Here is a 27,152-nt window from a genome sequence, read left to right on the forward strand (position 1 = left end):
CGGTCATGAACTCCTACAGCCACATGAAGGAAGCCCTCGTGGGCCGGTACGGACTCACCCCCGAAATGTACCGACAACGGTTCCGAGATTGCAAAAAGATACCGGGCACCACGTGGGTCGAATACGTTAACTTTTACAGCCGAGCTCTGGACGGGTGGATCAAGGGCAGCAAGGTCTCCACCTTCGAAGAACTGTTCGATCTGATCGCCTGGGAACATTTAGCGGCCAATTGCTTTATAGAACTGCGCCAGCATCTCCTAGACAGTAAACTCACCGACCCTCGGAAGCTGGCCGCTGAGGCTGATCGTTGGGTGAACACCCGGGCCACCCGGGGCCCCGTGGGGGACTACGGCCGCAACAGTCAGGGTCCCCCCCGCCAGAGGGGCGGAGGGAACCACGGCCGACCAAGAGACTTTGCCGGGGGGTCCTCCACCAGCCCCCCCAGCAGCCCACCAGCGGCGGGTTCGGCCCAGTCTCCAGCCAGCACCGGAGCCCCAGGACGACCCGGTCCACGAGCTAGGATCACCTGCTTCCGCTGCCAGCAGCCCGGACACTACGCCAATGACCCCCAGTGTCCCCAGTATCAGCGAACCACAACGACCAACCCCACGACCCGGCAGATGGCCTCCGTGGCTCTGGGGGAAGAAATGGAAGACTCCGAGGAATGGGAACCGGCGGCCATGGCCCTGGTCTCCCTTGGTGATCGAGAAATGGTCCCCGGGACACCCTTGCCCGCCAACACAGAGAAATACCGACAACAGGTGACTATCAACGGCCACCGAGTCGAGGGCCGTCGCGACACCGGGGCGAGTGTCACCGCGGTCCACCGCAGCCTAATTTCCGAAGACCAGATCCTAGCCGGGGCCCTCTGTCCGGTCGTATCCTCCGACAATTCTGAGAGCCTCTGCCAGATGGCCCTGGTGCCCTTCGAGTGGGGAGGGGTCTCCGGAGAACTGAAGGTAGCGGTCCGGACCTCGCAGCCCGTAGACTGCCTCCTGGGCAACGACCTGGAAAATTCCCCGTGGGGGCAGGTAGAACAAAGAGCCCACCTAGAGATGATGGGCCTACCGGAATGGGTCTGCGCCACCACGCGCTCCATGACCGCACGAGTGGCCCCCTCCAAGGGCGGTGAAGCCCTCTTACCGAACACTTTCCCCGAGGACAGGGACCCCCTACCAGAAGCAGACAACCCTCCTTCCGAGGAAGAAGGAGACACTAACCCAGGGGAAGGACCGGAACCTTCCGCCCCAGAGGCCCCGATGGAACCCGAAGAACTGCCCGAGTTGGCCCAGTGGCACTGCGAAGGGGGGCCCTCCCGCGAAGAGTTCTGCCAGGAACAGACCACTTGCCCCTCCCTCGAGGGACTTAGACAACAAGCCGAAGCCCAGGTCGCCGGTGATCAAACCGGAACCCATTGGGTTTATTGGGACAATGGCCTCCTCTACAGCGAGCAAAAGTCCGCCGAGCTAGGCGCAGCACGAGTACTGGTGGTACCCCTGCGGTTCCGGAGCCTCCTCCTGGGCCTGGCCCACGATGTACCCTTGGCAGGACACTTAGGCCAAGACAAGACATACCAGCGATTGGTGACCCACTTCTATTGGCCCAAGATGCGAGCGAATGTAGAAACACACTGCAAGTCCTGCCTCACGTGCCAGGGCAGTGGGAAGAGTGGCGGAAAACGCAAAGCTCCCTTACAACCGTTCCCCGTTGTAAGTACCCCGTTCGAGCGGGTCGGCATCGACATCGTGGGACCCCTGGATCCGAAGACCGCCCAGGGCCACAGATTCATCCTCGTCCTGGTGGACCATGCCACCCGCTACCCCGAGGCCATCCCCCTCCGCACCGTGACGGCTCCCGTGGTGGGCCGGGCTCTCATGGGGATCTTCTCCCGGGTCGGATTTCCCCGCGAGGTTGTGAGTGATCGCGGCACGAACTTTATATCCCGCTACATGAAGTCCCTGTGGCAGCAGTGCGGAGTCACGTATAAATTCACGACCCCCTACCACCCCCAGGGCAACGGCCTGGTGGAACGCTTCAACCGAACTCTGAAGGGAATGATCCTGGGCCTCGAAGAGCCCCTGCGCCGGAAATGGACGTCCTCCTCCCTTGCCTCCTGTTCGCGTACCGGGAGGTTCCCCAAAAGTCTCTGGGGTTCAGCCCCTTCGAACTGCTGTACGGACATCCCGTTCGAGGGCCCCTAAGCCTGGTCAAAGAGGGCTGGGAGACAAGCCCCCGGGGGACACCCCCAGATGTGTTCCGCTACATCCTGGCGCTCCGCAACCAGACGAGGAAGTTTAGGGAACTTGCAGAGGCTAACCTCGAGGCCAGCCAAGAAGAAATGAAGCGCTGGTATGACCAGAACGCAACCTTGGTCGAGTTCCAGCCGGGCCAGCAGGTTTGGGTCATGGCTCCGGTGAGACCCTGCGCCCTACAAGACAAATGGACTGGTCCATTCAAGGTGGTCGAACGGAAGAGCCAGGTCACGTATCTGGTCGACGTACAATCCCCACGGAACCCCCTCCGGGTCCTCCACGTAAACCGTCTCAAGCCCCACTTCGTAAGGACAGAACTGAGTTTGCTACTGGCCACCGATGAGGGGGCAGAAGAGGACACTGAACCCCTGCCCGATCTCCTGTGCACAAAAGAACTGGACGGTTCCGTGGAGGGTGTGAAACTGTCGGACACCCTCACTCCCCAGCAGGCCGACGACTGCCGCCAGCTGCTCGGACAATTCGCAGACCTTTTCTCCCTCATTCCAAGGGTGACCGACTGGTGTGTCCACGACGTGGACACCGGCGACTGCCCGCCTGTGAGACACCGAGCCTACCGGGTGCCTGACCGGGTCCGCACCTGCATCAAGACCGAGGTACAGAAAATGCTCAACCTAGGGGTCATCGAGCCCTCCGACAGCCCCTGGGCCAGCCCGGTGGTTCTGGTCCCGAAGGCTGCCTCCCCAGGGGTCGCCCCCGAACTAAGATTCTGTGTAGACTATCGGGGGCTCAATGCGGTCACCCGCGCAGACGCTCACCCTATTCCCCGAGCCGACGAGCTCATCGACCGCCTGGGGGCCGCCCAGTTCCTCAGCACTTTCGACCTGACCTGCGGGTACTGGCAGATCGCTCTCACGGAAGGGGCGAAAGAGCGCTCTGCCTTCTCCACGCCAGATGGCCACTACCGCTTCAGGGTCATGCCGTTCGGGATGAAAAACGCCCCAGCCACGTTCCAGCGGTTGGTGAACAAGGTCCTGGCCGGACTCGAGGAGTTCAGCGCAGCGTACCTTGACGACATCGCCGTATTCAGCTCTCAATGGCACGAGCATCTCCAGCACCTCCGCCAAGTACTAATGGCCCTGCGCCAAGCGGGCCTGACAGTGAAAGCCAGCAAATGCCAGCTCGGACAAGGCTCCGTGGTCTACCTGGGGCATCAGGTGGGCAGCGGCCAGGTCGCCCCTCTCCAGCCGAAGATCGATGCCATCAAGTCCTGGGAGCCCCCCACCACGCAGACAGAGGTTCGGGCCTTCCTGGGCCTTACGGGGTACTACCGGAGGTTCATTAAAAATTATGGTAGTATCGCAGGGCCCCTCACAGAGTTGACCTCCAAAAAGCTTCCACAGAAGGTGCAGTGGACCCCCCAGTGCCAGCAGGCGTTCGACGCCTTGAAAACCGCCATGTGCACCGCTCCCGTACTCAAGGCCCCCGACTACTCCCGAGAGTTCGTGGTCCAGACCGACGCATCCGAACATGGCATCGGGGCCGTGCTCTCGCAGTTCGACGACAAGGGCATTGATCAGCCCATAGCCTTCATCAGCCGAAGGCTGCTGCCGAGAGAGCAGCGTTGGAGCACTATAGAGCGAGAGGCCTTTGCCGTAGTCTGGGCCCTCAAGAAACTGCGGCCCTACTTGTTCGGAACCCATTTTCGAGTACAGACGGACCACCGGCCCTTGCAGTGGCTAATGCGGATGAGGGGGGAGAACCCCAAGATACTACGATGGTCCATCTCTCTCCAAGGGATGGATTTCACTGTCGAACATCGCCCCGCGACGGATCATGCCAACGCCGACGGCCTGTCCCGGTTCTTCCGCTTCGGCGAGGAGAACCCCCCAGTGGATGGGTAGTTCTCCACGCCTTTCAGCTGGGGGGGACGCGTGTGAGACCGGCCTCACGGCGTTGCCCTCTCCATCATCCCGCCAACCTGCAACCACCCTCAAGACCCGACATCCCCGACTCCGGCCGCCCCAGCCACCCCCGATCCACGGGCCGGCCAGAGACCTGACAGACTCGACACCCTACCCCGCATGCCCAACCGAGGGAGCGGGAACCCTCGAGCCAGACCCAGAGGCGCCAGCCCAGTCACACCTCAGGTCGCCTTCCCCGGGAGGACTCAATCGGCCACCAGGCCCCTGGGGAGCAGGCGCCTCCCCTACCGAGCGTCTGGGGTCCCTCCCAGACCCACCTGAAAAGACCAAAGAAGTGAGCGGCAGGAAATCCCGCCGAACCCCCTCCGTCACCCCAGTCCCCCCTCTGCGAGCACTCCGGACTTCAAAGAACGAGCGGAGTATAACAAGGGGTGCCGGAGGAACAAGGACAGAGAAGACCTGGAACCATCTGAGCCTGCTGACGCTGTCGCGGCTCCTGAACGCTGAAGTCACCTGGGCCTGCTGAGTGACTCGCGGCCTCTTGCTATTGAACCATCTGAGCCCTGCGGATGAGGTCGCGGCTCCCGAACACTGATCCACCTAGGCCTGCTGAGTGACTCGCGGCCCCCCAGCTATTGAACCATCTGAGCCCTGCGGACGGAATCGCAGCTCCTGAACTCCGACCACCTGTGCCTGCTGAGAGACTCGCGGCGCTCCCCTTGAGGACGACTCGTTAAGAGATCGCCCAGAGACACGACACCCTCCAGCTCGAGGATTGTGAGCTTCCGCAGGGTATTTCGCAGAGACACTATCTTGAAAGACTGTCCCGCTACCCCCATTCCCCACGACTGATTTGTGGTACGTTGCGCCACTGCTGTACTATTTGCCTTTTGGGTCATAAAGATCCCTTGAAATCATCGATAAAAGAACTTATCGTCCTACAAAGAATACGTGTGGTGTCCCTCTGTTCACAGTGCAGATCAGGGTGTGCGCGCCTGGTTCGGCTTACTTGGGAGAGGTGGGTCAAAGGGGTGGGCAAGACGTGTATCGAACCCCCTTCCGGCGGACGCCTTTCCAACAGAATGCCACATGCTTGCTGGGGCGTTATGTTCATGCCCTGATGGACTCTATAAAAACTTTGGCCCCTAAGTTACCTGAGGGGGATAAGTCGTCCTTCATGGAGGTTGTGGCGGACACTCAGGCAGCTGCCAGGCAGGTGATCCAGTCTGGGCTGGATACGGCGGACTCGGTGGCGAGGATTATGGGGTCGTCCATTGCCGCAAGGAGACAGGCTTGGCTCCGTTCCTCAGGTTTTTCTGCAGATGTCCAGGCCACGCTGGTAGATCTGCCCTTTGACGGACAAAAGTTGTTTGGGGAGAAGGCAGATTCTGCCCTTCAACGTTTTAAGGACAGTAGGTTGACGGCGAAGTCCTTGGGTCTGCAGGCTCCTGCTAAGAGTTCAACTTTCCGTAAGGCTAGGGGATTCGGAAGATCATCCTTTCGCTCCTTCCGACAGCCACAACAGCAGCAGCAACAACAGCAGCAGAATCCCCTCTTTCGCTCCTATAGAGGGAAGCAAAGGGGTCGGAGAGGTTCTGGTCGCAACCCCTCTTCTTCCTCCTCCTCCTCTGCTCCCAATGAGGCCTCAGGGAAGCAGCCCTAGATCCCCCATCCCGGATCATGTAAGACCTGTGGGGGGTCGGGTGTCCTACTTTCTACGGGGTTGGAAATCTGTTACAACCGACCTTTGGGTTTTGAACCTCGTAGAGACTGGGTACGCCCTTCCCTTTCGGGAGTTTCCTCCCCCTTATCCTCCTTGCCAAGGTTATTGCTCGGAGGACCACCTGCTTCTCCTGCAGAAAGAAGTTCTAGCCTTGTTTCAGAAGGGTGCAATAGAGGTGGTTCCGGAGCAGGAAAGGGGTCAGGGATGCTACTCCCGGTATTTCCTGATCCCCAAAAAGGACGGCAGATTGCGTCCGATTCTGGACCTCAGAATCTTGAATTTTTACCTGAAACAGGAGAAGTTCAAGATGCTGACCCTTGCGCAGGTTCTTCAGGCGTTGCAGCAAGGAGACTGGATGGTGTCGCTCGACTTGCAGGACGCGTACTTTCATGTCCCAATCCTGAAGTCGCACAGGAAGTATCTCCGTTTTACGGTTGGGTCGCAACATTATCAGTTTGCGGTCCTCCCGTTTGGTCTTACTACCGCACCTCGAGTCTTCACAAAGGTGATGGCAGTGGTGGCTGCTCATCTCAGGAGGTCGGGGATTCCGGTTTTTCCCTACCTGGACGACTGGCTTCTGAAGGCAGAGTCCCCAGAGATGGTGCAGCGTCATCTGCAGGTGACAGCTCAGCTGTTGTTCGACTTGGGTTTTTCGATCAATGTGCCCAAATCTCACCTGGTGCCCTCTCAACGCAACCTGTTTATAGGGGCAGTATTGGACACTACTGTGTGTCGAGCATTCCCTCCTCCTCAAAGGATTCTCGACATTCAGGAGATGGTCCCTTTATTCCACAATGGAGCGGTTGTTCCAGTTCTGAAGGTCCTTCGCCTGCTCGGTCTGTTCGCTTCCTGCATTCTGTTGGTCAACCATGCACGCTGGCACATGAGGGCGCTCCAGTGGTGTCTCCGCAGGCAGTGGTATCAGCACAACGGGGATCTCGGGGAGTCGATCAAGATCTCCGGAGAAGCTGCGGCGGATCTATCTTGGTGGAGCGTGGAGGGCAATCTGTCCCAAGGAAAGCCCTTCCATCTTCCTCCATCGGTGGCCACAGTAATAACGGATGCCTCCACCCTAGGGTGGGGAGCTCATCTGGGGGATCTGGAGATCAAGGGTCTTTGGTCTCCAGAGGAAAGGTTGCTTCATATCAACCTTCTGGAATTGCGGGCGATTCGTTTGGCGCTCAAGGCCTTCCTTCCTTCCCTTCGCGGTCAGTCAGTTCAAGTCCTGACGGACAACACGACCGCGATGTGGTATATAAACAAACAGGGAGGAGTAGGGTCTCTTTGTCTCTGCAGAGAGGCCCTGCGTCTGTGGTCCTGGGCTCAGGACCATCAGATTTGTCTGATGGCAAATCATCTGGCCGGGGTTCTGAACGTGCGTGCGGACAGTCTCAGTCGGCAGTTCTCCGCCGACCACGAGTGGGAGCTCCATCCGGAGGTGGTTCGTCACGTCTTTCGGACGTGGGGGACACCTCGGGTGGACCTGTTTGCCACCCACGAGAACGCGCACTGCCCGTCGTTCTGCAGTCTCCAGTTTCCGATGCAGGGGGCGTTGGGGGACGCGTTTCAGTTGAGTTGGGGCTCATGACTCCTTTACGCGTTTCCTCCCATACCCTTGATTCCTCGGGTTCTGAGGAAGATTCGCCAAGACCGGGCCCAAGTCATATTGGTCGCCCCGATTGGCCAAGAAGGGTGTGGTACACAGATTTTCTCCACCTCTCCTCGTGCCCTCCGCTCCGTCTCCCTCTGAGGGCAGACCTCCTCTCGCAATCGGAGGGGCAGGTTCTACACCCCCACCTCCAGAGCTTACACCTTCATGCCTGGAGATTGAACAGGGCAACCTGAGTTCCTTCTCTCTCCCACCTGATGTGGTGGATGTTATTTTATCGGCCAGGCGACACTCCACCAAGTCCATTTACTCCTACAGGTGGTCCAAGTGTGTTAAATGGTGTGGAGAGAGATCCATTGACCCTTTAAAAGCTCATCTTTCCGAGGTGCTCCAGTTTGCCCTTTCCTTGGCTCAGCAGGGCTGTGCTGTGGCCACGGTTAAGGGCTATCTATCGGCCTTATCGGCATTTCTGTGCCTCCCAGATCAACCTTCGTTGTTTAAGTATCCGGTTGTTCTGAGGTTTATCAAGGGCCTTACAAACATGTTTCCTCCCACTCCATTTGTAATGCCTCAGTGGGACCTTAATCTTGTCTTAACCTTTCTGATGGGGTCCCCTTTTGAGCCTCTACATAGTTGTCCCTTGAGGCTGTTGTCCTTTAAGGTGGTTTTTCTTGTGGCCATAACCTCGGCAAGGAGGGTTAGTGAGCTTCAAGCTCTTAGTTCCAAACCTCCTTTTCTTACCTTACATGCTGAAAGGATGGTTCTTAGGACCAGGGCTGCCTTCCTGCCAAAAGTTGTTACTCCTTTCCATTTGGGGCAGTCTATTACCCTCCCTGTTTTCTATCCACCCCCTCATCCCTCCAAGGAGGAGGAAAGACTCCATCGCCTTGACCCAAAGAGGGCTATGAGTTTTTATCTGGACAGAACCAAGGACTTTCGCCTTGATGACCAGCTCTTTATTGGCTACGTTGGTCGTTCTAAAGGTAAAGCGGTGCACAAGCGCACGCTGTCAAGATGGATAATACTGACCATCAAGATCTGCTACGCCCTGGCTGGTAAGACTCCTCCTGAGGGTATTCGTGCTCACTCTACTAGAGCTAAGTCTTCGACATCTGCTCTGGCCGGGGTGTTCCTGTTGCAGATATTTGTAAGGCCGCGACTTGGGCCTCCCTCCATACTTTCGCAAAGCATTATTGCTTGGACTCTGAGATGAGGAGGGAGGGCCACTTCGCGCGCTCAGTGTTACAAGACTTTCTGGTATAGGAAGGTGGACACCCTCCTCCGGGAGTGGGACTGCTGTGGGAATCTATTCACAAGGTGAGGAATCCACTGGCAGATGTATCCATCAGAAGAACAAGTTACTTACCTTCGGTAACGCTTTTTCTGGTGGATACAGTATCTGCCTGTGGATTCCTCACCAACCCACCCGCCTCCCCGTTGTCCACCTTTGTATGCCATGAAAGAGGTCTTGTTTGAAATATGGTTATTCTTTCTTGTACATTTGTAGGAAATGCTTGGTTGTTTAGCATGCTTATGTTTTGTATGCTATGTATATGTGTTGGTATTCTATATACTGTGTATACTTGGAGTTGTCGTTGGTTCACCTGTTCGCCTCGAAGGCACGGAAAAAATGGGTGGAACTGACGTCATCACGCCGACGTGGGCTTCTTATGGCTCCGGTGACGTCGTACGGAGTCGCGTGCGGAGCCGATGCATTGTGACGTCGCCCACGTCGACGTGGAATGCTGGGGAAGAAAAGTTCCGTGGAATGCTGGCGCAGGGGATATTCACAAGGTGAGGAATCCACAGGCAGATACTGTATCCACCAGAAAAAGCGTTACCGAAGGTAAGTAACTTGTTCATTAGACCCACCCTCTTTTCTACAAAATGGAGAACAAACATGTAATCGGTACACATATTTTACAGGATACAGATATGTTACACAGTGAGGCAAAATGTTGGAGTCTGTCGCCTAATGTAAGCCTCCTCTTACACCTTGTGTTATTTGTTCACTGCTCGGTCACTCTTTTTTCCCCCATTTGAGCGGCAGGACCCTTGAAGCTATAAACATTAAACCAGTTCTGCAAAGGATTGCTCAACTAACAAATTTCAGTCTTTGAACTCCGCACTAGGTCTACTGACTACTTACTGACACTACCACCACTTTTTTGTCTTCTTGTATGATATTCACTGACATCATCACAACCTGGTTGTTATATCACTGGGGCTTTCTCAACATGATTATGTGCCATCCAACTTTAAATATGTCTATGCCTAGTTTTCTTATTAGCACAGCTTCACGATCCTTCAGAACACACCATACTCTGCATGGCTTCAACTGAATCCCTACCTGTAAACAGCCACTTACCTAAATAAACTCATTTGAGATCATTTATATGCCTGGATTCTTGAAACATGCAACATAAATTTTCAAACACATACTAATCAGAGAATACCTGGAAACGATAATTACTGTGCTTTTAAAGAATATCCTGAACATCAGTCGAAACTCCAAAATTGCATGTGGATGGAAACTAACCTCCATACCCTCTCCTTACTTTTATGTTAATCTAACAATCTCCACCTTCAGTAATAGCAAAATCATGATCCAATGCATGGATGAAAAGCTTACAAAATTGGAGTGACACTTCCAAACTCTCCTGTGGTGTCTAGAAAGCCTGTAACCATTGGCACCCCAACCTCTTTATCCCTTCTTAACCCAATCTTAACACAACTTACTTCTTCACTTCGCCCACCGAATTATTAACTCTTCTCCAGTTCATTTTACAGTGTTATCAATACCCTCCCATCCCATGCATGCCAGCTAATTCTCCACCACCACAAGATCTTCAAACTCCAACAAAGAGACCTTATCTTCTTGCCAACCTGGCACCCACATAGCCTCCTCAATCACACCAGCAGACCACTACACTACTGTGAAATCTCTGAATCCCTACCATATTAATTCCTCGGCCCCCATTCGAAGATCTGCTAACAGACTACCCACCTGGTTGTCGCTCCCGAATCAAGCCAGGTAACTCCAAGCATTTCTTCCAATTCCGAAGACTTCTCCTCTCAGAACCTGAAATTCCCAAGGACCAACAGAGCTCCCACTCTTCTCCCCTTCTATTTTACAACACAGCTACAAACATCCACCTGCTGCCTCCACCCTAAACCGTTACCTCTCCATGTTCATCTTCCCACCTCAACACTGCTGAATCTGAAAACTACACAATGATATCACCAACTGTGGCACACTCTCACCAACCTAAAGATGAGCTAAGAAAATCTAGGCTATATTCTATGACAAAATCTTGATCACCAATTCTAGCACTTGCACTAATGTTAACAGCCTATCAATGTTGACTCACTACAAAAGAAAGCAAAGCTACTCCTTAACATCCTTTTTTTTTTCTTTTGGAATTCTTTTTTATTAGATTTTCCAACCAGAACAACAACAGCAATTGTGGCATATATGACTGAGGTAGCATTCGCAGTGTAGCATTGTATACAACATGAACAGCTATACATCACAGCATTTCAGTGGGCTTGACTTCCTTCACATCTCCAAGGCAAGAAAGTAGGAACGACAAAGGCTCTCCAACACATGTGATCCTCCCCTCCCACTACCACTCCCTCTGACATGTTCGCAGTCTAACAGATGCTAGATCTACCATGAACCCACACCCAGACTAACACCCAGCAATCTCCCACTCAGACAGCCCATAGTTATTGACAACTTATAAGATTCCTGCACCCTATCCCCCTGTCTGTCCAGCCCACCTCCTCCCCTGAGTATATGTCCCCTTGCTACTGAGCCGCACCCTCCGGTGGGTGTTCGAGTAAGTAGCATGTTAACGGTGCCCATATGTCCCGAGGCCTAGAGGCTCTAGGCAAGAGCTCCGAATATAGCAGAGTTTGTTCCTGGCAAGACACCAGGTCCGCAATCCAGTCCTTAAACTTCGGGGCCCGCCCCCTTCCCCACCGACAGGCCACCCTCCTCTTTGCCATCAGGAGCGCCACAGCGACATACCTCCGGTGTGCTGCTTGGATCGGTTTAACATACCCCAACAGGGCCATCAGGGGCGCTGGCTCCACAGACATGTGCGTCATACGGGACACTGCTTCAAACACCTGCCTCCAGTACTGTTGAACCCCAGGGCACTCCCAAGCCAGATGCATAAAATCCGCCGCCGGCACCTTACACCTGTCGCAACAATCTGTATCCCGCAAATGGAAACGGTGCAACCGGACCGGTGTGTTATATAATCTATGTAAGTATTTATAGTGGATCATGCAGAGTCTACTGCTGGCTATGATTCTCTCCGTTTGCTGACAGCAAAATTCCCGCTGATCGTCTGGGATGGTCATCCCCAGCTCTTGTTCCCATCCCCCCCTGGAGCCTGGATCCGCATACTCCCTTTGCGTGTGAACAGTCCTGTAAATCAGAGAGACAAGTCGCGCAGTCGAGGTGCATTTAAGCATCACCTGCAGCGGGGCTAACGTCCGCGGCTCCTCCGGGAAATCCGGTCTGAGTGAACATATACCTTCTCTCAGCCTAACATAGAGAAATCTGTCCAGTGGGGTCTGCTGTATACCTTGCATCATCTGCTTGGCTGACCGGAATTTCCCCCCGTATATAAATCCCCCCACGTCCTTATGCGTGCTCGGTCTCGGAACCGATGAAACAGCGTCTCTTGCAGCAGAGGCATAGCCGGATGATACGTAAGTGGTAAAGCGGGCGCATAGAGCATGGGAGCGCCCATGAGGAGCCCAATCCGACGCCAGGCCTCCGCTGCACAGGTGACTGTTGTAGGGCACTTTTCTCTGGGTGTCGTAGTTGTAAGGATTGCACCATCCAACGGTATTGGGTGGGCCAACCAGTGCTCCGCCGCCACCTGCGGCATGTATTTGGGCTGCTCACCCAGCACCATGCATAGTGAGCCTGCGCACTAAAATAATACAGCTCAAAATCCGGTATCCAAAACCCTCCACGCGCATATGGTCTTGTCAGGACGTGCCATTGCAATCGCGGTTGGCGGCCCCCCCAAACCAATCGCGTCAGTTCTGACCTGAGTGTACCAAAAAAGTGTTTCCCCGGATAAAAGGGGATGTTGAGAAAAAAGTATAGCAGTTGGGGTAGAATCACCATTTTAATCAGTGACACCCTTCCCGCCATTGACAGCGGCAGGCTGATCCACCGCGTCACGCAGTCCGCTATCCGCCCCATCGCAGTGCCGTAATTCAACCGCATTAGTTCGTCCCTGTCTCTAGACACTCGCACCCCAAGATAGCGCAATTCCTCGTCGCACCACTCCAGTGGGTAGTCAAGCGCGAATCTATGTGTCGCCGCCGTCAGTGGGAACACGCACGACTTGCCCCAATTGATTCCGATGCCTGATAACTTTCCGAATACAATGAATTCTCTCAGAACCGGATTTAGGTTCTCCTGCGGGTTTCTAATATACAACGTAATATCATCAGCATATAGTGAGATCAAAATCTGCCGTAGATTACATCTCAACGCCCGTTCTCGGTGATGTTGCCTCAACTTCGCCGCCAGCGGCTCCGTAACTATTGCGAAAAGCAGCTGAGAGAGCGGGCACCCCTGTCTCATACCTCTCGTGGTCGATATGGGGGGCGATGTATGTCCATTAATCATTATTTTGGCTACTGGCTGAGTATATAGCAACCGGATCCAGGAGAGGAACAGGGGTGGGAACCCCATGCGCCCCATCACCCCGAAGACGTAGTCCCATTCTACCGAATCGAACGCCTTTGTGGCATCAAGGAAGACTGTCGCAAGCGGCAGGTCAGGTGAGACATTATTAAGGATTGCAAATAACGTTTGTAGGTTATGGGACGTAGTCCTACCTGGCACGAAGCCCGACTGGTCCGGGAGTATCAATTTATCCAGCAGCAAACTCAAGCGATTGGCGATCAGCTTAGCCAGTATTTTGGCATCACAATTCAGAAGAGAGAGCGGTCTGTAAGAATCGCACGAGCACGGGGGTTTCCCCGGCTTCAGTAGGGAGATCATTAGCGCCTCTCTCATGGACGCCGGGAGCGAGCCCACCTCAAGCGACTCCCCATACACCTCCCGCAGTACCGGGGCCATTATATCGATATATGTTTTATAAAACTCTATGGGAATTCTGTCTGTACCCGCAGCTTTACCCGACTGCATCCCCATAATTGCCTCACGCACTTCGTCCAACTCAAAGGGCGCACACAGGAATTCCCGCTGTCTATCGCTTAGCCAGCCCAACGTGACTTCTCCCAGAAAGCCCTCCAAATCCAACTTGTCCCGTCTGTGGGAGGAGTATAACTGTTTGTAATGCTGTGTAAATACCCTGAGTATAGAAGCCGTGTCTCTGGAGGTTCCCCCCTCTCATCCTCCACCTCCAGGATGCAATTGGAGCCTCTGGGCGCCCTGATCAGGCTTGCCAATACCTTCCCAGGCCTTTCTCCCTCCCCATACCTACGGACCTTCCAGTATTTCCCCCGAAAGCGCGTTTCCCTCTCTGCCGTGGACATATACTCCGTAAGCTTATCCCGGTATCTCCCCTGCACATCACTGGACTCGGCCATCGCCATCTCAGCCTCCAATCCGCGCAATTCCCCCTCCAGTTGCCCTAACGTCCGCAGTATATCTCGGAGCACACCATGCCCCTTGGATATGCAGACACCTCGGATCGTTACCTTAAAGGCCTCCCATATAATTTCCACACTATCCACCGATCCTTTATTACGTCTGAAGAAGTCCTGCACCTCCTCCCCCAACTCTTCCCGGAACACCTTGTCGAGTAACATAGAGGCTTGCATCCGCCAGCTAGCACGCGGTACCTGTAAGTCCGGGGACGATAACATAAGTTTCACTGGGGTATGATCCGAATACGTTCTCGCCAAGTGTTGCACTTGGGTCATTGCTGGCCCCAGGTCCCTGGATACCAACCAGTAATCTATACGCGACCAAGAGTTTGCGCGTGAAGTGAAATGCATACCCTCATGCGACGTAGGATGCAGATGACGCCAGGCGTCCAATAGCCGGTAGGTTTCTATGGTGTCCCCAATTATTCCGGCCGCTCTAGTATAATGGTGCGGAGCAGGGTGAGATCTGTCTGCAGTCGGACAATAGGTAACATTGAAGTCACCTCCCCAAATGAGTTGCTGGGAGCCTACTTCTAATATCTTAGCCCACAAAGAAGAAAAAAAAATGGGATCATCTACATTAGGCCCATAGCAGCATGCCAGAGTCATCGAAATGGACCCCAAACGCCCCCACATGAGACAAACACGGCCCTGTGGGTCCACCATCTGTCCGCCAATCTGAAAGGGCACTTGTTTCTTTATCAATATGGCTGTGCCTCGCGCATATGAGGAATAGGAGGAGAAGACCCTGTGAGCCGCCCATCCGTTCGTGAAGCGACCCTGCCCCAGGTGAGAGAAATGTGTTTCCTGCAGCATAGCAATGTGCGTGTGGTGCCTGTCCAAGTAGGCCAGCACCTGCCTCCGCTTACGCGCATCTCCCAAACCTCTAACATTCCATGTGAGTATATTCAAATTGTTAGCGGCCCCCTCAGCCATAGCCCTCAGTGGTGCACATTCCTAGTTTCGCCCACCATCCCCTGCTGCTTGATCCGAGTATCATGCATACCTGTGGAGTTTTCGATCTAGAATGCATCCTAGTCATACTCCTTAACATCCTTAAATGCACAAACACCAATTGGAAAGCCAAATTCAACACCATCATTAATCAACTCACCCTTCTTCAAACAGCCATCCAACCAAACTCACAGTAGATTTGTTGTAAAACTTCCAGGAATAGGGATCAAAGACTCAAAAGAACCAGATCACCATCTCTTTAAGAGTGACAGTGTCAAATATCACACACAATACTCACAACATTACAGTCATTGCAAGGTCTAAAAAAGGAACATCAGCGCCTAAGGGCAAAGACATCCACCATGAAAACCTGATTGACATAAAATCTCTCACTGACTTATTCAGCAGATTTACACGTCTCCATCAAGTACATCCTCCATATTTGCAGATCAGCATTAAAACACAACATATTGGGCCCGATTCACAGAACAAACTTAAGACAAAATCCTAAACTTAGTATCATTTTGGTATTCACAGAATGCACTTACTACTTCTGGTATTCACAGAATTAACTTACTACTTTTGCGATTCACAGAATAAACTTACTACTTTTGGTATTCACAGAATGGATTTACGACTACTAACTTTACGTCCGCACTCGGGCTGGAAATTCCGGCCCGGAGGCGGAGCTTCCGGGCCGGAGGCGGAGCTTCCGGCCCAGAGGTGGAGATTTTGGCCATGGCTAAATTTCCGCCACTGGCCGGAATCCCCACCTCCGGGCCGGAAGCTCCGCCTCCGGGCCGGAAGCTCCGCCTCCGGGCCGGAATTTCCACCCCGATCGCGGACTTAAAGTTAGTAGTCGTAAATCCATTCTGTGAATACCAAAAGTAGTAAGTGCCTTCTGTGAATACCAAAAGTAGTAAGTGCATTCTGTGAATACCAAAAGTAGTAAGTTTAGGATTTTGTCTTTAGTTAATTCTGTGAATCGGGCCCGGAGATTGCAGAGTTTATTCACTCTAACCACCTTGATCTGAATTTCTTGATTGAGACTTGACTTAATGGATCATCTCAACAGCTGATGAACATCCTGGTGCCCCACTCCATCATCCCTCTTGATAGAAAAGAAGAAATAGGCTGTAGAAGAACCCTCATCCACATAAAGAGCACTAACTGTAAAAGCCTTGAAATGGATAACCAATTCTCTAGGTTCCAATGCCTTGGGTTACAATTAAAATAATTAACACAGTGCCAGTTTAGTCTCTCATCATTTCTTACCTACCAGGAGACAATAAGCTATTTGTAGAACAGCTGTTCAAGCTCATCACCAAGTCTCCTTTGAACTCCAATTTCATGTCATCTTTCAGTGTGTGATGAAAAAGAATATACCACTTCTCTGAGGAAATTTTTTTAGCAGCAAGGGTAGGCTATCACTTGTTTTACATTTCATGGGTATATCCCTCACTGAAATGAGGCATTCATAGTTTTAGAAATTTTATTTGCTAGTGTGATGATGAAAGATTTGATAAGATGGTGGGGAAGAAGAGTATAACTTGTGTCTAAGGGGCGAAGATTTCTGGTGAGAGCAATGACATTATGGAGAAGCTCTAATGTGCTCTTGTTAATAAGCTTTCTTAGCAGATCATAGCCATGGTCACTGCAGGAAAGAGCGGCGGGGGAGCCAGGTGAGGGGGGATTTCGAGTGACAACCACAAGGGAAAATTAACTATTTATGTATTTTTCCCTCGTGGTCGTGTCTCGCAATCCCCCTCATACCTGGCCCCACCGTTCATACCTGCAGCAGCTGCGGCTGGCGGATCATATCTCTTTTATATTGACTTTGCATTGCTGGCTATCAGACTGTAAGCTGGATTTCTACCATCTGTGATTAAGTGAATGCCCTTTTTAGGTCTCGCCTAGGCAGCGCATGCGCTGTCTCTCTGAGACATCAAGTCATCTATATGTTGGGTGAAACTCCTCCTATTGCCGGGTAATATCTCCCGACGCTTGCCATTTGTTTAAACTTGGCATACCTCTTATTAGCTGGGTTTTTACAGGCTGTTGGTCTGATACTGACTTCCATGCAGTCTGGAAGCAGCAGCGCTTAACTACTGTTTTTGGCCGCTTTTGTGTTGGATGTGTGTTAGAGGGTAACTTTCTTTTACGTGTCCTTCATGGTTTTCACCCTTGGCGGAGCCCTCTCACTCCCGCAGCGCAGCGTTAGCTTTACACTCCGCTGTACATATTAATTGTTTAGCTGCTTTTAAAGGCCACCACTCTCCCAGTTATTTCTTGTAACTGCCTCGGGCGACCCGCCGCTCATCAGTATTTGTTTGTTTGTTTAATAACACTGTGCACCCTTAACAATGGCGTCTGCCACACACCCCCCCCTCCGGTGCCGTGCTTTTATGCCGCGCTCGGTTTCTTCACTAGACTCCCAGTACTCCCACCAAGGCCTGCACACCGTTCTTCCCTCTTGTGTTGTGTACACAGCGTCTGCTTGCCACTTGTTATTGAGGGTGCGTAATTTCCTTTTAACCTGAAGCTTGCGGAGGCTTGTGGGTGTCCGTATTGTCACCTCGTGTCCCGGGCTCAGCAGACGGTCATGCAGAGCTGCCTTGGGGCATTTAAAACTGTCAGCCTTACTAGTTTTTCATGCACCGTCGGGTTTATAAAGGGCGGAGCTTACCGGATGACAACACTAGCATGACAATACTCCTGCTGAAGCTTAGGAACAGAGACCCCCATTAGAAAATAATAGTCGTTTGGTTTCCCAACAACAGAGATCGGCATTAAAAACAGTAATCCCTTATGGCATGTTTCTTACAAACCTGGCATTTTTAATGTGATCTATTTAAAGTTCATAAACACAAAAAAGTAGAAGAGGGACTATTTCCAGCTTGCCCGTATCACTGATCATTTCGATAAGTGATTTCATTCAAAAACAGCCCATTTTCCAGAGCTGTCTGTTGGACTACGAAAACGACAATTTCCTAGATTAATGTGGCAGCAGTTTTATTTCTAATTTCCTTAATGTTTAGAGTAACATTTGATGAACATCTATGAAAGATATACGAATACCTTCCAATATCAGGTTTAAAGCATGATGTGTGATGACTGTTTTAATAATAACTTGTTTTTCATAGCATTTAAAATAACCACCATTAATTAAATGTTTGGAGAGCCCTCGCCGGAAACCTGATCTGTTCTTTTTCAGTGATGACCACGAGGTTAGTGGCGCTGCGAGACGGGAAGCAACCGGCTGCTCTGACTGGGTTAGCATTAGACATATTTCAGTGTAGCTGTTTGTATTCAAATGCTCGTGCCAAAAAAACCGAGGCTTGAAACAACATTTTTTGAAGAGGCTTTAGCAAACATTATAGATGGGCAGGCTTCACCTGGAATGATAGGAATGATGCCGCATGCGTACTAGATACAACGTGTTAGCGTGCCTATCAGCTACGCAGTGATTTAGTGCCTTAATGGATTAGGCATCAGTAGCTGGAGATTGTGGGTTCGAGTCCCAACTGGGTCGTATCTCTCACATGTTTCGGATCATATAAGGAAGATTTACAATACTGCAGGCTGTGCTGTCCCCTTTTGTATTAGTGCTGCTATGCGGAAGAAATAAGGATAAAAGCTAAAGATGAAAGTTATCTTATTTTATTTGGTGTAGATGTTGGGAAACACATATGTGAATTTTGCATTTACATAAAATAAAGTAACTTTATTTGTAAACGTATTCCAAATGCAGAAAGCAACGTGTTTGTGTGTGTGGAGTTAGTAGCCTGGAGTACAGTGACACGGCTTCAAGTTTACATTCAAAGCAGGGCTGCTTCCTTTGTGATTTTTAAGAATATGAAGATTTGTATACAATATACCCATTATTACTTAAACCAAAACAAAAATGTACATCTACTTGTCTATGAGTGCAAAGCAGTGACTGTTTAGAGACCATCACCTAGTCTACATTTAAAGCTCTATCCGCGTATTTATAAACATTTAATCATTTATTTACCCTGTGAAAACTGACGTGTATATCGGGGATGTTCAAATAAATATAAACAAGATGAATAATGGAATTTATTAGGATGCCACGCGCCAATAATGTAATTTATATTTTGAAAAATATGTCATAGTGCATGAGGTTTGTTATTAAGTGTTTGTTTTATCAAACGCTACAAAGCAGCTCCTGACTGCATATGCATTTTACACAAACATCAATTTAATGTAGTCACACACAAATGTGAAAACAATATGTCAATCTTTTTTTTTCTTAAAAAAAATGACATTTTCTGCACAATCTAATGTGCAACTGAGTGTATAAATGTCTGAAGAGGAAAACATTGGTAAACAGACGTGGAGCTTGATAATTACCCTTTTAGCTTATTTTATAGAGTAATGCCTGCTTCAGGGACACCGCGCTCTTATTTTTTTTTTTTTTACTTGAGCACAGCGCCCGCTTAATGGACACTGCGCTCTGCAGTACTATAGGTCTCGCTTTTGGCGAAGTTTGACCTATTGATATTGTAAATGACAATGCCTTTTAATATTATAAAAGGCATTGCCATTTACAATGCCAATAGCTAAAAATCTCTCAATTGCGAGACCTGTTGCATTGTAAATGCTTGTTATGTTTTGCTACAGATAGCTTTATCTGTTGTAGTGAGAGCTCTTGCCATCAATACATCATAAATTATATGGAGAGGATGGGCTTTCGCCAGTGCTCCATTACCATTTGCTCTCATGTGTTTTCCACAGTTTGCCGCTGCTTAGATGGACTATCCATTAAAGTCATGAAAATTTGAGGATGGTTACATCAAGAAGTCGTGTTAAATCTGCAGATGGAACTTGTGTATAGCTTTATCTAATCTGTGTTTTCTTATGTTTTTACTTTGCTGGTACAACCACATTTTAATTTTTGACTTATAGCTTTGATGATTGCTGTTTGGATGCCTCCGGCTGCCATAAAGTGAAGTCACAGCGCCAGTCACTAATAGTTTGTGAATGTCCTTTCTCAGGAAGTGACCCTAGGGTCTGGAAATCTATTCCACTGGTAATCAGTTCAGTAGCCTCCCTTGAAAACATCAAAAGTAAACCCAACCTTTCTGTTTCAACGTCCCGTCCAAACTTGAAAGACCACTCTTAGCACTCCAAAATCTTTTAAATATATTTTGTTCTAAGTTATCACCTATTATGGTTGTATAAATTGGGTCTGCTTTCCCTTTCCTTCCTGCCTTGCAATATAGTGGTCGGAATTTGTAAAGCATTCTGTAGGTCCTCTGTCCTTTTCTGTGCTACATAAAAGCCACAATAAATACATAAATGCATTGTGAACTTGAGTGTGATGCATGGATGAATCATTCTAGTTTAGGCCTTGAGACGATGGCCAACAAAAAACATTTGAACAAAAGTAGCTTGCAATTTTGTGAGGCCAACACTAAATGGTGGGAATGTTTATAGCATGTGAATCTAAAACATGATACAAACTGCAAACCAGTGGTGGTTCAGGTAAGTGACATTTTTTGTATGTGCCAAGGTGGGGGTGAGTGAGTTCCAAGATCATAACGCCATCCTCATTCATCCATTCTTTTCTTCATTTATCTTCCTGTAGTTATCTTGTGTTCTTTTCATCTGTTCATCTAGCTACCACATAAGGTCCAAACATACAGCTTCTCAGTGATCCAAGACGTGGTCGTCCAGAACATAAAGCCAGCCTCAGTGACTGTGATGGACTACTATCAGCCAGGTGAGCACAGGTCTCTCTTTCATGATGTACTTAGCCATACATCTCAGGAACCATTTTATAAAGCCATGTATTCTCATTGCCCGCAATGAACCAGAAAAGTGAATGTTAAGCAAGGCCAGATCCAGGCTTTCTAGCATATTGAATGGCAGGACACCCACTTCCACTTCCTGGAAGACTGTCTATCTCACATCATTGGTTGTGTTACTGCAAAATAGCAATGCAGGGAAGGGCTCGCTGCAGGATTTTAAGGTGTGTCTTGCAAAAAGTAATTTTGTAGATTCAAGGACAAATAGTGTTCACCGCTGAGAAAACGGTATGTATACGTAACTAGACACTCAAAAAACATCTTTGAAACTCATGTTGCCTAAAGATCTAGGGATGACAACTTCACAGGACCGTTCAATATTTGACTTTTTAGATCTCAGCTATGGACAGCTTCAGCTGTCTGTAAGCAACGCTGTTGTTTCCAATTTATAATATATAGTTAGAATGGGCTTTGAGTCAGCCCCTTGCTTTTGACTTAGTCTTTCCCCTTGACTTTGTTGTTTATTTCAGTTGCCTGCTATTGATTCAATGTCTTTCCTTCCTATTCTTTTGTTTGTCTCGCTCAGTAGCATTTCCGTAAAACGAGGTTCTGATTGGATGAGATTTAAACTTCCAGTCCATACTTGGGAGAACTCTTTTTAGGTATGCCTTTGGAGACAACGGTAGCAATCTTACAGACCTTATGTCACCACTACACACTATACACTACATACAACATAAACACAATACACAACAAATGCAAATGGAAAGGCATTTGGAAGATGTTTACATTGTTATATAGTAACAAAACAGTCTGCTGTTCTGCCTCCCTCCTCTCCCTCACAGCCCACCCAGCAGGAGAAACTACCACTTTCAGCACCAAACTCCTCTCCCATGAACTCCACAAGGCAACAGCAGCTGCGTGCACTCCACACAATATATTGTCAGAGTAGCTGAGTAGCTATCGTTGAGATTCACAAGGGAGAATGCTGAGCTCTAAAAACATTGTTTCCTTGTAAATATTTAGAATCATATGAAAATGGCCATTGGGAAGATGGTTAAAAGAATACTTTTAAAAAGACTATCCAAGGAACTTTCTGCTTTTCTAAATAAATGCTTGAATTAAAGAATAGTTTGAAAGTGGTAAACACATCACTCAACTAACACCAATCCCACCGCTCATGTCCTTCACACCACACACAGTTTATACTACTTATATCACACATATTAACATCACTCTTACTGCGCACACCACTCACCATTTATACTCTTCACTCACACAAGCTAACACCAGTCACACCACACACATCATGCATGCCACTTACATTGCTTGTACACTCACATCACATATTAACATCACACCTCACACACTACTCATACAACTAATACGACTCACATCACTCACCCTACCAATCAATCAGAACAGACCATACCACCCATATCACTCACATTAACACTAATCACACCAATCAAACCAATAGAGTATATTTTAATAAATTATTTGATAACCAAACAACATAAATCCAATTAGTAGGACCGGAATTATGAATTTTTAAAGTTTATGGTAAAAACCAGTGCCTAAAAGATCAAAACACCAACCACAACCATATAGTCGCGCGAGACCGGTTCAGAATCAAAAAATATGGGCGACTGCGATGGATTGTGACTCGGATACAAAAAGTGGAATGGGCCTAATTGACACTTAGTGTCGTCATCAGGGAGCCACTGGAGGAAGTCGAGGTGAAGATTTCTAAGTTCGGACTTAGGGCTTTATTATGATGTCGGTCAGAAAGGCTCTGAACAGCATTGGGATTTTCCTAACCCGTGTCGGACCCCATGTTTCTGACCGACTCGGAAACATTTCCGACCGACCGATTACGATAGAAGGTAACCATTGGGTCTTTCCGACTCGGTTCCGACCGGCATTTGGAGACTTCCGAGTCTGTCTTAGCTGAATCGTACAGGTCTATGGACCGTGCTTCCGACCAACGTATTACAATGTTGGATTCGGACAGCCTTTCTGAATCGGTCTGTCAAACACGTAACGGCTGTCGGAAACTGACTGTGGGGGCCCGTTGCAGGCCCCCCTTCACCTGGAGGCCATTTTGGGGTCCAATGAGGTACCCATGGAACCCTTTTTTCCAACCATGCACAGTGTGGCAGGCACCAAAGGGTGACTACGACAGAATGCAAGGTTTTCCGCAACCACCCCTATTTTCAATGTGAGCCTGAGTTGTCAGTCGGAACACAGGCTCCCATTGAAGTCAATTGGAGTCCGACCGGGATTTTTTGCTGCAGAGAAGAATGCAGCAGGAGATGTCGCAAAGTCAGGCCGACTTGCAATGCACCTTGGTTGGAGAGATGAGCAAGTTGGTTCCATTCTGCTCTTGGTTCTCAGAGCAGTTTTTAGCCAAACATTTTTTAAGTCCCAACATTTGGATTTTGACCATCTGGGCAAGTTTAGCACCACCACCATTTGTCCAGGACTCAAGGAGCATAACTTGGGGGGTTAGGATTCACTTAAGCGAAGTTCAGGTGTATGTTCAGGATGGTTGGAGCCTTCTCTGTCTCTGAGGCTCTGATCAGGAGGCCAGCCAACTTACCCTTGGAGTCACTATGGTAGTCCTGGGTTCAGCAGTAGAACAGGGCTCAAACAGCAAGGCAAGCCTCTGAGGGTTCAGATAGCAAAGTGTGAGAAGCTGGCCTAGTACATGATGTCCACTAATGCAAGTGGGCACCTTGCACCAGACCAGACAACCCTTATGGTGATTTAAGATGTCTTAGACAACCTTGGAAAGCTCTCTAAGTGGTAGCTGTGGAGAGCAGCCTTCAGGCTTAGTCCAGAAGGAGTGTAAATCAGCTTGTTTTACCAGAATGCAAACTTATAGTATAGATTAAGTGAAAAAGAACCACACCAAGTATTTATAAAAATATGTATTTATTATAGAATACTCTGTGGTAAGTTCAAGTATCTCCCACTCAGAGATAAACACAATGCACACAATACTTTAGCAAGAAATACAGAAAATAGCACAAAATACAAAGAGGGCCCCAGGGGGGGACCAAACCATAAATAAATATAGTGGTATAAGAACCACGACTCGTGTCAGGACAATGTCGAGAGGACGTAGAATTGCTGGGGACCCACGGAACCACCCAAGGTAAGTAGGTAGAGACCCCACAGAGAGCACGTTCAGTGAGTAAACACGACCACTTGCTCTGTACTAGTCTATGTGCAAGTCGCGGCTGGATTTGTAAAGATTAATTACCCTTCCTAGTGGACCCTAGGAGAACCCCTTGTAAGACAGAAGGATGGAGAGCCACCCCACTGGTGGATACCCTAGTACCCACATTACCTACACCAGGAAAGTCGGGTGCAAATGTGTAAAGTGGTGTCTGAAACCACCATCGTACCCAATGAAGGACTTCAGGAAAGTGCCACAGCTGGAAGAGGAGAAAGTGTTTGTGGGAATCCAAATATGGATTCTTCAAGAGGAGTAGCTGAAAGCAGAGGGGACAGCATCTATGTCACTCAGGGGTGACCAGTAGACCTGGAAGACAAATGTCCACCAATGTCGGGTGCTTCAGGGAAGATGACAAGGACCTTGACTCTGCAGCTGTGAGGACCAGGCAATGCTGAGGAATACCAGGAGCCATGCACGAGGTATCCCAAGAAGGAGGTCCAGTGCTGAGGCGTCGCTATCCGGCGGAAGCACCAACAAGCCTTGGCAAATGCAATCCATGCAGGAATCAAAGAAGGAGCAACGTTAGGACCAGCAAGGTCCAGGGGACTCACCGAAAGCAGGGGAGTCAGGGCAGACCCCGAGCAATCAGAGGAGCCCAAAAGAAACAAGTGTGACCCTCAAGTGGACCCACAGGCCGCAGGCACTGGAGTCGCGAGAGGACCTCAAGCAGCTCACTAAATGATATAGGCCATGATGCACACAATGCGGTGTGGCTGAAGACTCTGGTCACTGGAGGTGCTCAAGGTTGAGGGTACTAGGACCCCAAAGATCTTCTTGCAAGGAAAACAAAAAGCCTTTGCAACTGCAAATTGGACGTGGTACACAGGGGTTTGGTTATTGCAACCCCCACAAGGGATACTGGCCTCAAACTTGGTGAGAGGGAAGGGGCGTGGCTTGCTGCCGACGGGAATGGCCGCTCAGTAGCGAGGCTCTGAAGCGCTACTCCCGAAATATACAGAACCTTCGTGCCCGTGGACCTGACCCGTGATGTGAGGGGTCCCTTGTGGTCCCGGGGCTCTCGCCGACCCAGCGGTGCAGTTTGGGGCTGATTGGAGGCGGTGCTGCGGCGGTGCGCCGCTCCCCGTGCTCTGGGCGCTGGCCGAGCTGTGTGAGACGCGTCCCCACCGGATACAGTGACTGCGTGAGTCCACCGGCTGCGGCCTGTGTTCTCCGGAGAGCGGCGACTTGAGGCGCGGCACCTCCGACGCTGCGGAAAGCCCTTCTGCTGTATTCGGGGGTGCCCCCGGTGGTCCGGGGACTCCGGCTGGTTCAAGAGGCTGATTTGTGGCGAAATTGAGGAGGAGCGGTGGCGGAGCTCCGGGCCCGGTGCTCCGACTAATGGACTACCTGTGAAAGGTGCACCTCGGGGAGATAATGGTACGAGGCTGTGACTGCGGACTATCGCTCCTGGAGGTGGGGGCTGAAAGCGTGGCACCTGCGGAGGGGCCTTGGTGGAGCCTTGTGTGAGCGGACAGACGCCCCTGCCGACCGAGAAGTACCAGCATTGCCGGCCGCTGCGAGGGCCCTGCTCGGGGAGGAATGACCAGTCGGCGGTCCTAACGCTACTTGGCCGGAACACGGGGGGGTCCTCCCCAGAGGCTGTGTGTCCCGCTGCAGATCGAGGGACTGCGGTCCTGGCACGGTTGGCGCGCTTGCCCTGGGCGCTGGGGGCGGGCCTCCAGCTCCTCTAACCGGGTTGACCAGTCCGTGCTGTTTGGTTAATGCCCTGCTGGAGAGACGACACCCGGGGGGTGCCCAGCATCTCCAGAGCGCTGCATGAGCGTGGAGAGTAGGAACTTACGGGGACATCCTCGGTTCCCCGCTTCTACTGCGTGGCGGGCCTTAGGTCACTGGCGGTGATTGGTCTACAAGTGGCCTGCAGGACTTGAAGAACGCCCTTTCTATGCAAACTAGTGCTGGGACGAGGTGCCTGACGGCGACACTTGGCCACCATGGGACGGCGGTGATGGCTGGAGCGCAACAGTATTGATCGTGCGAGCTGGACGTGCTGAGGGCGGAGGCCGGCTCTATCCTGGTCAGTTACTGGGTGCCTTGGTGGGGTGTCCCGACGGGCGGGGAGTAGCCATTGAAAGCCGACAGGCCGGGTGGAGTACTCCACTGCAGGCGGCGGGGATTAGCGGCTGCACCCTGTGGCTGGGCAGCGCCCTCTGATTGGGTGTCACGACATCCGGACGGAGCAGCAGAACGGTGGCACAGACTAAACTGGAGAAATTCGCATGGCAAAACCAGCAGGGCAGTTATCGGGTCGAGATGCCGGCCTCAGACGGCAAGGTAGAACCGACAAATAAAGGCCTTCTAGATGCTATCACTGCAGTCAAGGCGTCCCTTGAAAATCGGATTCATACCGTGGCCACTGACGTGGGCCTGATTCGTGAGGATGTGAGAAAGATTGCCGATTGCGTGGGTGCAGTGGAAAGTGTCACCAAAGAACTGACAAGCGACACCAGCCTTCTCAAGCGAGAGGTCGCAGACCTGCGTGCCTCCCAAGAGGTATTGGCTCGGCAGCTGGACGATTATGAAGGCAGGATGCGCCGGAATAACATGCGCATTATTGGTGTCCCGGAACGGGCAGAGGGACCTGCAGTTGACCTCTTTGTGGAGGAATTGATCCTCAAACAGCTACAACCCCGAGGGCTTTCAAAGTGTTTCTCGATTGAAAGAGCCCATCGAGTGCCGGGCGGTGGCCCTCGGCGGGGGGCACCTCCTCGACCACTCCTTGCCCGAGAGTTCAATTTCCGGGACCGAGACATTATTCTTCAAACGGCAAGAGCGGCGCCCCCCGTCACGGTTGAGAACAGCAAAATCACGTTCTTTCCCGATTTTACCCTAAGAGTCCAGAAACAAAGACGTAGCTTCCTGGAGGTAAAAAAAGCGCTTTGTGATTAGGAACTTAAATACGCACTGATGTTCCCTGCCAAGCTGCGGGTAGAGGCCGATAGAAAATCGTGGTTCTTTACTCGCCCGGAGGAGGCTTGGGACTGGCTGGAGGGATGGCGCACTGTGGATAAAAAAAAAAAGAAAAAAGGACCATCGGCGGCGGATAA

At 50.8% G+C, this 27,152-nt stretch overlaps 1 protein-coding gene across 1 annotated transcript in view; it reads left to right on the forward strand.

Moving 5' to 3' along the window:
• The window catches only part of LOC146812810 (alpha-2-macroglobulin-like protein 1), a 630,734-nt gene extending 609,827 nt beyond the window's left edge, over positions 1-20,907 (forward strand). Inside the window, exon 35 of the mRNA XM_085615203.1 lies at positions 20,716-20,907. Within this exon, the coding sequence (XP_085471329.1) occupies positions 20,716-20,907 (192 nt within the window). The remainder of the gene's footprint in view (positions 1-20,715) is intronic.
• The last annotated feature ends 6,245 nt before the right edge of the window (positions 20,908-27,152 follow it).

Source organism: Triturus cristatus, chromosome 7 (assembly GCF_964204655.1).
Source record: "Triturus cristatus chromosome 7, aTriCri1.1, whole genome shotgun sequence".
Taxonomy (NCBI): domain Eukaryota; kingdom Metazoa; phylum Chordata; class Amphibia; order Caudata; family Salamandridae; genus Triturus; species Triturus cristatus.